This window comes from Anopheles coluzzii, chromosome X (assembly GCF_943734685.1).
Source record: "Anopheles coluzzii chromosome X, AcolN3, whole genome shotgun sequence".
Taxonomy (NCBI): domain Eukaryota; kingdom Metazoa; phylum Arthropoda; class Insecta; order Diptera; family Culicidae; genus Anopheles; species Anopheles coluzzii.
The window spans coordinates 10,616,658-10,627,690 of NC_064669.1; the positions used below are offsets into that span (position 1 = coordinate 10,616,658).

An 11,033-nucleotide genomic window follows, 5' to 3' on the forward strand; every position below is an offset into this window, starting at 1 on the left:
GTCGAACACTACAAACGCCCTCAAGAAAGCGTCATTCTATGTAGGTTGCTGGCCTGCAATTTAGATGATTAACAGAACATGCGTATTAGGAACACAAGTCGTGCACATTAGATAATTATGTGATGTCACTCCCGTTTGTCTGAAGCCTACCAAACGCACAATCAAGTCTATAAGATCCTCGAAACAGCTATCTCAGCCTTCTGGAGGTATTGAAGGTATAGGCGACCAGTCTGGGAGTTAGTGTTATGCAATCCAAGAATGTTATGCAATTCCGCGAGATCTTGGAGAAAGGTCCAGAATTAAATGTTGTCACTAAATATGACATAGGGATCATAGGATATGGGATCATTTGACATTTGAACCAGATTACTGTTAGTACACGAGCTATATGAAGCGTTCTATTTGAGCACATTGGAGTACATATGAGACGTCTCCAAGACTGTCTCAACTTCAGGCACAAAAAAATGATCCCTAATTTTGTTCAGCACGATTCAAAATTTCAAGGTCAAGCTTGTCTGTTTTGAATAAAATTTACTGTTATTTCCTTCCACTGCACCTATTTCCACACCGTCCGCACTGGATAGGCTGCTAAACGCTTACCCGTTACTTAACTTCCACCAAAACCAATCCCAGGGAGCGGTGGCGCACGAAACGATTGCCCATTTCGCTCGTGTTTTTATTGCACCCAACAACAAGAAAAAAACAAACGAAACGTTTACGACCCACTCACATTAGCATAGCGCGTCAGATCGCGTGACTTTTGCCGTACATCAGCGGTGCCGCGCTTGCGGGGGAAGCAACAAAAAAAGGTATGAAACAAAACGCCTAAATGTAGGCTAGAGTGCACGTGGTCACCATTGCATGCTCAAGGACGTATGTCTGTTTGGTGTGTGGGCCTCGCTGCTCTCCCTCTCTCTCTCTCTCTCTCTCTCTCTGAACCCCCTATTTCGGACCCACAGCATGGCTTCAATAAATTTCACTTCGACAACGTTTCCAATATCGCACACCTATACCAACTATCAGCCACGGGACCGTGCGGACACCGCCGCAGTCGACTGCGGGACACCGGGTCCGCGTTACACGCGCTGGCAGCAGTTCCGGACCTCTCGCCATTCTCAAACTGTCCACGGACAACCGCGCAAGCTGACGCCGGACGGGCGGACGGACCTGTTGGATGCGCTGGCACGGTTCTCCTACTTCGACCGGTGGTCGGACGAGCAGCGGCGGGACTGCTGCCACCGGGCCCAGATCCGCCAGTTCGAGCCGGACCAGACGGTGTTCGTGGAGGGGCAGGCCCCCGTCAACTACGCGCACTTCATGCTGAGCGGCGAGTGCGGCCTGCTGCAGTGCCTGAAGCTGCACCGGTGGCGGGACAGCCGGACGGCGACGGTACGCTACCGACTGTCACGCGCGCAGCCGACCGAGGACGAGATTACCCGGTTTCATCGGCGCCGGGCGCAGCGGGAGGACGCACTGCACACGGTGGAGCCTTTGCCGACGGTCGGGTAAGGTGGAGGTCATTGCAAACACGCTCATCACTATCGTCTATTCAGTTTAATCGTTACAGTTGGATTTGAGTGTGCAACAAGACGCACAAGACGCGACCTAAAAGCTAAGCGAGCTGTAGCGCTGTAGCCCTTACGCTGAGATAAATACATAGAGCCACGTGTAAGAACTAAGCTTTAAAGTTACCCCCTCTATCGCTAAGTACATACGGTAAAAGACTGCTCACAGTGAGATGGCAAATTGTAGTAAAACGAGAAATTCAAAATTTTGTCAATGAGTAAACAATAACATTAATGAGCAAAAGAGAAATAGCAACTAGTGGAATAACTAGTTGGCTGTCGAGATTATATAATTGTGAAGTGATCCTGATTAGCAAAAAACAAACAAATAACAGTTACATCAATTGCCATCTCTGTAATGGCAGTACTGTGTATGTAAAGTATCGTAAATGTTTCTTACTAACAACATAATATGGCTCCCAATCTCTGCAACGCTAACTACTATTGATTAAAACTTTTCGCACCCACAAGCAAATTCAATCGATGTACAAACGGCTATTCCCTTACAACTGTAATGTGTATTCACTTTAACTCTGTCTGTATCTTATCATGCTATTATCTAAAATAATATAACGTTCCCCCCCTCCCCCCCTTGTTAAACTTTCGCAGACCGAGCAGACCGCCACCGCCGACTGGCCGGGACCGGATCGAGTACCATTTCGTCGACATTGCGACGTACAGCCGCGGTTCCGTGTTCGCCATCGGCGAGCACATGGTCGACCGGGCGGTGTACGCTCGCACGCCCGTCCAGTGTCTGCTGATACCGCGCTACTGGCTGCTGGAGAAGCCGCAGAACCGGGGCAACATCTGGAACCGCGTACGGTGTTTTCTCGAGCAGCGGCAACCGTCCCGCGATCGGCTGTTTCGCTGGTTCCTCACCGAGCTACTGTGGCACCGGTACCGCCGCCAGCTAGTGGACGATTTCCGGCTGGTGCATGCGCCGCGCCATCTGCCCCGCCCGAGCGACGTGCCGCTCGTGTGCCGCATCGAGGAGTGTGATGTGCAGCGGCACGACCACGACTGAGACCGCAGGTCGGTTGGTTGGTTGGTTGATTGGTTGGTTGGTTTGCTGGTGGCAAGACACAGCCGGTACAGCGGTGTACAGCTGTTGGCAAACAAAAATACTCCTACTACTCCATCTACTCCTGCTACTACCGCTCCTATCGCCTAACTAACTCTAGCTGGTCTGTGGCGCCGACTGTTGCTGCGGCGCTGCGTACGGTTTCGGTTCGTTCAGCTCCTGCACCTCGTTCAGCACCGAGTGGCTGTTGATGGTGCGCTCAAATTGCTCTATACAATGCAGGAGAAAAAAAATACACATTAACATATGACCCAGTAGAATGCAGCTTGCGATGCCCGCTTACCGAAGGAAATGACTCCCCGCTGGCTGGTGTCTGCCTCCGCAAACAGCTGATTGCACTCCGCAGGCGTAATAGACGCTAGATGCTTAACTGCCTGGTAAAGACCGTCGCTTCCGATCAGATCACGCTCCTCGCTGTACAGCTGAAATAAAGAATGCAATCGTGGCATACATCACTGGGTTTGCTTTTTTGTTTGTCTTTTTGTGTTAAATTTACTTTACCTTAAACAGAAGCTTCATCAAGTCCAGCTTTGGTTTGCCCAAGGTGGACAGGAAGAGGGCTAGCAGCAAGTACTGCCTGAAGTCAATTACTCCTGCGCTGTCCTTATCCTGTTGCGATAAGATTTTATTAGTTTTCGCTCTATCTCTCACAGTTCAGGGTTGCCACTCGGATGAAGATTTTAAATTCCCGTTTTTTTTTCCTCGATTACCTATGTATTTATTTAACACAAAAAGGCAAATTATGGCATCAAATGGCACAGACAAGGGACCATCAAATCACACCTTTAGCAAAAAAAAATAGTTTAGCACTAAAATGGCACCAATAGCAACTGAAACCCTTTAAAAACTGAAGAAAAGTCATTTGACGGATGCTTAACAAGTATTCCACTATCAGGCTTTTGACTCATCTACATTGCCCAAACACTACGTAGACACGAAGTAAATCTAAAATTATCAATCTGCTAGTGACACGATTCCGGTCTGGTGGTACAGTCGTCAGCTTATACGACTTAACAATATGCCCGTCATGGGTTCAAGCCCCGAATGGAAAGTGCCACCATACGTAGGACTTGACTATCCTGATATGGTAATATATAAGTCACTGAAAGCCAAACCCCGCAAGTAGTATAGGCAGGCCTTGACCCCGCTAGTGGCTTAGGCAGGCCTTCATCGACAACGGTTGTTGTGCCAAAGAAGAAGTGACATGATACTAACTCACTGTATTTTTTGTTATGTCAATAGTTCTAAAGGCCTCAAGTCAGAGAGGACAGAGAGGCACTAAAGGAGTTCAAGGAATGAGCCATGATGGCGAAACTCGTATCTTACTTCTGTGCATTGCCTATCCTAACCATTTTTGAAGGATGTAAGCTATGTGGATGTGGAGCTATGTTGCTCTGTAATGGGATGGGATTCGAAGCCCTCCGAGGGATAACACAGGCTCTCCCATCCAACTCCTATTCCGACACGTCCTCGTCGTGCAGAGTGGTAACATGTGCCTGAACGTCGAGGGGGGGGGGGGGGGGGGGCAACCCGACGCTAAATAAAACGGCCACGTGGGCGCAGGGCCAGTCACCCAGTCTCACGGAACAATCGACTACGGAAAGCAACAGGAAGCTATGTGGAAGGCACCATTACTTCTTTTAATCAGCGTTTGGCCATTGTTCTGACACCAATTGTGTGTCAAACTATGAGCTCAGCAGCCATCCCTGTCCTTTAAACTAATGGAAGGAGCGGTTTATTATAAAAAAAATCAAATATAACTCAATAATCATTACATTCCGCAATGACCGACAAGTTAAGGAGAAGTGGTGAGTCACATGTTGTCGATGGGTCGATGTTGCGTAGTATAATATCAGCTCATCAAATGGCTTGAACGAGTTAGTTGTTACGAAAAGGCCCTGTTAACAGATTGAAACAAGTTTGTCAACATGTCGAGATCATACGGCCGTCGTGTAGTATATGGGAACTTTGATTCTGGCATGCCTAAAACCATTTGAATCTCAGTTTTGAAAATTTTAACCTAAAAAGTATCACATGTATCATCAAGTATCAAAGTATCAAAGTATCAAAAGCATCACCAATGCCACTCGAGCGGGAGAATATACAGAGTATTGCTGTTTGCCCAAAACCTGCCTGCACGGCTTAGAAAACTCTGAATATGATATCAGTATCAGTATCAGTACCGTATCAAGATTCACATAAGTTAGCGCATTGGTTAGACCCCTTCAAATGACTTTTTTTTTTACTTTTTAAGTGTTGCATTCTGAGAAGAAACGAATGAACGATACAAGTAACAGTCAGTAATTCTACAGTTGAACACGTTTGCGTTGTTTTTCGATATATTGTTCCGTATATCGGTCTAATATTTGGCAGAAGCATATCTAAAGAATGTCCTCTGACGGCGCGTGAGGAAAGTTTTTCAATAAGTAGCCCAAAGAACTGTCCAGAAAGCCTCATAGTCAGAAGATGTCTTACGTTAGGTGTAGGATATAGGAATGGGGTCAGGATCTGTCATAGGACCGATTTGGAATCTTATTCAGTTCGAGACCAGTATGGGTTTGAGATCTGTCTCATGATATGTATGATGTCAGGATCAGTTCCAGGACCGATATGGGTTCAGTGTAAGTTCTAGGTGCAGTTCCAGGAATTCCACGCCAATTCCAATAGTTTCAGGATCAGTTAAAGGGCCGGTAAGGGATTAGGATCAGTTTCAGAGCCAGTGTAGGTTCATAACTAATTCCAACACCGGTATGGGATTGGAATCAGTTTCAGCTCCAGCATGAGTTCTTTAAATACCAGGATCGACATGCGTCTGCGATATGGATATTTCCGGATATGGATTCTGAATCAGTTTCTCTTAATGTATCCTTTGGAGTTAAAAATCACCTGGAATTCGCGTTATCTTTTCAGATATCCTTTGCACGCATCCTAAAGTTGTTAAATACCTTCGAAATCATGTTGCGTAACTCTGTAACTGGGTCCATTAACTAGAATTCAGATAGAATCAGCAATCGCAGTGTACGATCGTATAAGAGTAATGCTAAATTCCCAGTTTTTGAGTAGAAATTCCAAGTTTTTCCCGACTATTTCCGGATACATAAAATTCCCATCCGATTGTCGGTTTCCCCCGATCGAGTGGCCACCCTGATAGCAGCTTCCAATCTAACCTTGTTGAAAATTTTGAACAAAATCCTCGTGGAATCATTATACACCGAGACGTTCAAGCGTTCGGCAAATTCTTCCAGCGTGACGAATGCGTTCCGGTCCGTGAACGGTGCGTACTGCTCTACCAGCTCCTGTTCACGCTTGCCGTCAGCCAGTCTGCAAAACACAGAGAGAGACAAAGAGACAAGGACAATTATTGCAACAAAACAATTCGCCCCACTCCCCACTCGACATTACCCTAACCATCGGCGCATCTTCGCAATGTCATGGCTCCAGGCAAAGTAGGGCATCCCGATGGCGATCATGTAGTTCATCAGCTTGCAATCGTTGTACCCGTGCTCGGTCCCGGGAATGCCGAGCGACTGCGCAATGTAGTTCCGAACGTTCAGCGCGTACAGCTTCGCATCGTTGCGCTCCTGCTCGTTCGGGTAGTACACCGGCAGGAAGTTAATCTCCAGCCCGGTGTGCAGGGCGGTCAGCGTACGCCAGAGCAGTACCGGCCTGCAAAAAGGATTAACGCAAAACTGTTGCAGAGCACTCGCAGCTGAGAGAAGGCACCGGCAGCGGCAACTTACACGCCCGGACCCTCCCACGTCCACGACACTGTGTTCGTCCGGTTGGGGTAGCGTATCGCCACCGGCTGCACCGGCAGGCCCGGCCCGAACGCACCCGGTTTGAACTGCACCACCGCGTGCCCATTGCTGCAGGTACCCTCGGGGAAGATCAGTATCTGGGGCCAGTCCTCCTTCGAGATGACCCGCTCGATGATGAGATGGCGCGTGATGTGGCGCGAGTTCGGATCCTCCCGGCACACGTAGATCGGCTGCGTGATGTCGATAATTTCTGAGAAAAAATGGGAAGAAGAAGCAAACAGGTAGAAGATTTAGTTTGTTTGTTTGTCATTCCATGGCACGCTGCTACTGCTCGACTTACTGCCAATGATGGGTAGATCCGCGGCTTTACTTTTCGCGACGACGGTCGAGGGACCGCAGTACGCAACCACGATCCCGTCGAACAGACTGTAGTGCGGGCCGACGACCACGATTGGCGCTTCGCGAGGCGACGCACACACGCCATTTACCCGGATCCGGTGGAACGAGCCGAAAAAGTAAACCATCCGCATGGCCACTGCGGTCAGCTCGCGCATTTCACTGGAAAGAGAAACAATGCGTGGTCAGGTGCCGTCCGGTCTTAGCTCTAAATGCAAGATTTGCAAAACTACTGCAACGCTATAACGAACAATATATGTGTGCTCTAAAACTGTCAATTTGAATTCTGAAACTACTATTGTTTGTAAAATATCACCCTTTTCAAATGTGTTTGGCATCTCTTACCAATTTTGCTGAGAGCAACACTGTAGGATATTAGAGATTGTTAGGCATCTAACAAGAATGCTGTCTGAAAATCATTCTATTGGTGCAAAATGGTAGTTATTTAACAACTTTACTTCAATAATTTACCAACATTTTCATCGAAAAAGTGTGTTTTCTTCCATAATTCTATAATTTATCAAACTAAACATTGATGCATACCAATTATCGCAAATATATCATAGATGCTTTGTTACATGTCAGCAAATCGGGTTTCTCGTTTGCTATTTTCGCAATCTAAAGCGGTACTATGCGTATAAAGCATCAGTCACTTGTTCGATGTTATAAAATCAGTTTCATTAAAATAAAGCAGTCTTGTAGGATTTGCATACGAAAAAAGCGTATGGTCCTACAGCCAAGTGCGGTCTGGTTCTTCCCTGATCGTTAGTTAGGGTAAGTAACCCGCTCTTCCAAGATACTTGAACAAAGGCTACAACTCTTCATTTAAACAGACTCAAACGGACCATCATCCTGATTTGTGCACGTCCTCTGCGTCTCGTGCCTGAAATCTGGCCTAATAGCTTCCAGATGACATGCAGTATTATCAGCTGATAAGAAGTGTGTTCAAATACGGACACACCTTGTGCTATCAGTAGAATATCACTACACAAATTCTACTAAAATTCATACGCTATTTCCTACACTAACTCCTACGTTGAATTCCTACGCTATTTCCTACGCTGCACATTTACAACCGGGTATGTATATGGTTTTGTCGACTGGAACTAGAAAAGTATCGGTTCCAGGCCCGGGCTGGATTCATGTTTCGTTCCGAATCCGGAACAGGTCCAGGTACAGTTCCAAAATCAGAATAAAGTCGGTAGCTATTTCAGGACCGATATGAGTTCGTGATCAGTTCTAGATCCGGTAAGGGTTCGGTATTGGTTCCTGGCCCGGAATAGGTTTAATATCAGGTCCAGGACCGACATGAGGACAGGATCGGTTCCAAGAGCAGTATAGGTTCATGACAGGTTCCACAGCAGATTTGGGTCCATGATCAGTTCTTGACCCGGTATAGGTTCAGTATCAGATCCAGGACCGACATGAGGTCATGAACGGTTCCAACACCGGTATGGGTTCATGATAGATCCCAGGGCAGGTTTGGGATCAGTTAATAGCCCGGTATGGATTCAGTATCAGGTCCAGGACCAGCATTAGGGCATGCGCAATTCTTGAACCCGAATAGGTATTGGTGTTAGGAACAGTATTAGTTTGGTTTTGGTTTTAGGTATGTTAGAGGTTGTCATAAGTACCTCACTTTAGAGTAAAGAGGATCCTATAACCTGGCCAAATCAACTATTGAAAATAGTATTTTATAAGGATTAGAAAATGAGGTTTGGTTTACATATCCTCAAGTTTTAGCTATGACGTTAGGAACATTTCAACCTTAAGATGCATTTTTTAAATTGAATGTTTCTATGATTCCGTTAAAACCTAAGCCAAAAAAATGCTGTGGAATTTAAAGATTTTAGGCTTCAGGAAAACATAGACTTTTGAAACCTCAACCCAAAACTTCATTTTAGAGCAACAAAATCGGTATCTTGAGGACAAATTTACATGCAATTGGAAGTATTAGAATTCGCAAGTACGATATGTTGTCAATACCTACAAAAACAGACACCTTAGGTTCAAGCGCTACAGAGTTAATAATAGATGGGTAAAAGTATCTAGAGCCATTATTCTTCAGTTTTTGCCAGCATTTCCTCCAATATCTTGCTGTGCTAACATGCGACAAAACAACTGAATAAACAACGCTAGTGCTCTCTTTCCCCGCTCTCACTCTCAGATAGTTTCCCTCCCTGGTAGCTAGGAAGGGGGGAAACAATTCTTGGCCAGCAGACAACAGATTTTTCATTTGCATTATGATTGTGCATGGGGTACTAAAAATATTCGATTGTTGTTGCCCGGCCGCGACTGCAACCGTTTTGCGCAGCTAGCAAATGCGCGCTCGGTCCCCGGTGACAGTCCACGGTCTCAAACTGCCACAGCAAAAAAAAACAAAAACAAAAACAATCGAGGTGACACGCCGTTGTCTACACTCCGGCCCGATGCCGCATGAAGAATCCCCAACCAGGACAACCTCCGAGAGGAAGACGCAAATTCTAACACAGAAATCCCCACGAGGGACTTCGTTCGGGCAGGCCAAACAAGTGTGCCAAAGAGACACCAAACAACACACACACACACACAAAGGCATTACAACGAGATCCGTGTCGTTTTGCCATTGCCTTTTACTTGCGGGGACGGGCGAGTACAAACGCTGCCAAACGGTGAACGCGAAGGCCGCGCGTGCACGGGGAGCGCGCGATTGGGTTAAAAGAGACGCAAGCGCAAGCCAGTTCGAGGTTGTTGTTGTTGCTGTTGCCTACACGCGATACACGAGCAGATCACGCCACATTTTCCGCCGGTGACGAGACGGGTCTGCGTTTTAAAAATAACTTTGTCCCGCTCTCGCGCGCACCCAATGCTTCGGTGGCGAGAAGGCGAGAGGAGGTGTGTGTGTGTGTGTGCTTTGCGTCGGGTGCCGGAAACGGGTGGTTCCAGTGCGTGGAAGTGGCTGATAACGCGCGCCGCCAACCAGCGAGGTGCGTGTGCGGCCTAGTCCAAAGGTTTCACGATGCTCGGCTGATCCGGCGTGGTATCGTTCGATTACTCAGCTGTTACGTCTTTCTCTCGCTCTGTCTCACTCTCTCTCTTTCTCTCTCTCTCTCTCTCTCTCTCTCTCTCTCTCTCTCTCAATTCTTTCGCTCTCGCGCACACTGAATCCATTCAACCGGTTTGAGAGTCCACGCTTCTGGACGCAGTGCTTGCAAACACGTGTTCTTGGGGCGTTTTGGTGGCCGCCTGACCCACACGGAAACCTACCGTCGCCAGCCAGCAATCGGTACCGAGCGGCGCTCCTTCTCGGTCAGCCCGTACAGCCCGATGGAGGCGAAGGCCCACGCCACCAGCAGGCACAGGCCCATCAGCACGACCCGTATCGGTAGCACCAGCAACGTCATCAGATATGTCTGCAGCAACAGCAACAACAAAAAAAGAAAAGAAAAAAAACATGAATCAATGTACGGCTCTGTCGCCAGCCGAGACCATCACGCGCACCTTTCTCCTTTCCCAAGGATCGTCCAGATCTAGCTTGAGCACGAACGGGTTCACGTATTCCGCTTCCGGGATGCGCGTGACCGTACTCGTGATCGTAGTTGATCGCTGAAAGTTCATCTTGAACGGGTTGTTGGTGATTGGAGTTCAATGCACGATTCTGCCGCACACAGCACGTCACCCACACACTGCCTACACACAATCACACACACACACAGCACACACTAATTGCTTTAACACGAGCGCGCTAACGGCCGCCCAGATGCGAAATGGGGGCCGCCGCCAAACCGATCTTCGTATCTCGCGGTCACAGCCGTCAAACACGCTTAGCTACCCTTCCGACGTCACGCCAAAAACGCACGTTCGTCGTCCGCGAGACAGTGAAAGGCAATGCTGACGGGGGCGCGAGCGCGCGCACTCGCTCTCAACATCTTGTGCCTCCCTTTTTTTTTTTTTTGTCTGCGGGAGAATCGCAACGGCGTTTGGCTCTCGCCCGCGATCGAACGCGGGAAACTCTCGCCACGGTCTGTGCAAAGCGGGATGGCCAACAATGGCGACAACGATATTAATAGAAGGGCCCGCGCTTTTGCCAAACGGCCGGGTTGTGCGGGGAACCCATGCTCGCGTGTACGTGTCGCACACGAATGTTCTTGTACCGTGAGGAGAGTACATTGAGCCTCTTTGCACGAAGAGAGAGCGAGAGAGAGAGATGGTTGCGTGTGAGCACTTTGAAAATATCTACCAAAACAATATGCA

General features: G+C 47.8%; 2 protein-coding genes across 2 annotated transcripts; one reads left to right on the forward strand and one right to left on the reverse strand.

The window, feature by feature from the left end:
• Positions 1 to 532: 532 nt before the first annotated feature.
• Positions 533 to 2,591, forward strand: LOC120961091 (uncharacterized). Its single transcript, XM_040384744.2, has 2 exons — positions 533 to 1,505; positions 2,175 to 2,591. The coding sequence occupies exons 1-2, from the start codon at positions 862 to 864 to the stop codon at positions 2,587 to 2,589; spliced, it is 1,059 nt and encodes a 352-aa protein (XP_040240678.2). The 5' UTR covers positions 533 to 861; the 3' UTR covers positions 2,590 to 2,591.
• Positions 2,592 to 2,597: 6 nt separating this feature from the next.
• Positions 2,598 to 10,908, reverse strand: LOC120953936 (lysophosphatidylcholine acyltransferase-like). The gene is made up of 9 exons (XM_040374412.2): positions 10,281 to 10,908; positions 10,047 to 10,192; positions 6,745 to 6,962; positions 6,387 to 6,654; positions 6,049 to 6,312; positions 5,814 to 5,967; positions 3,148 to 3,255; positions 2,930 to 3,068; positions 2,598 to 2,855 (listed from the first exon to the last, which is right to left on the reverse strand). Exons 1-9 carry the CDS (start codon positions 10,395 to 10,397, stop codon positions 2,743 to 2,745), a joined length of 1,527 nt encoding a protein of 508 aa, XP_040230346.2. The 5' UTR covers positions 10,398 to 10,908; the 3' UTR covers positions 2,598 to 2,742.
• Positions 10,909 to 11,033: the final 125 nt, after the last annotated feature.

Bases quoted from the DNA above. Each gene is read 5' to 3' on its own strand.
- LOC120953936 (XM_040374412.2), bottom strand. From the start codon at position 10,397: ATGAACTTTCAGCGATCAACTACGATCACGAGTACGGTCACGCGCATC. The intron at 10,193-10,280 runs GTGCGCGTGATG...CTGTTGCTGCAG, and splicing joins ATCCTTGGGAAAGGAGAAAG to ACATATCTGATGACGTTGCT. The intron at 3,069-3,147 runs GTAAAGTAAATT...TCTTTATTTCAG, and splicing joins TGATGAAGCTTCTGTTTAAG to CTGTACAGCGAGGAGCGTGA.
- LOC120961091 (XM_040384744.2), top strand. From the start codon at position 862: ATGCTCAAGGACGTATGTCTGTTTGGTGTGTGGGCCTCGCTGCTCTCC. The intron at 1,506-2,174 runs GTAAGGTGGAGG...AAACTTTCGCAG, and splicing joins GAGCCTTTGCCGACGGTCGG to ACCGAGCAGACCGCCACCGC.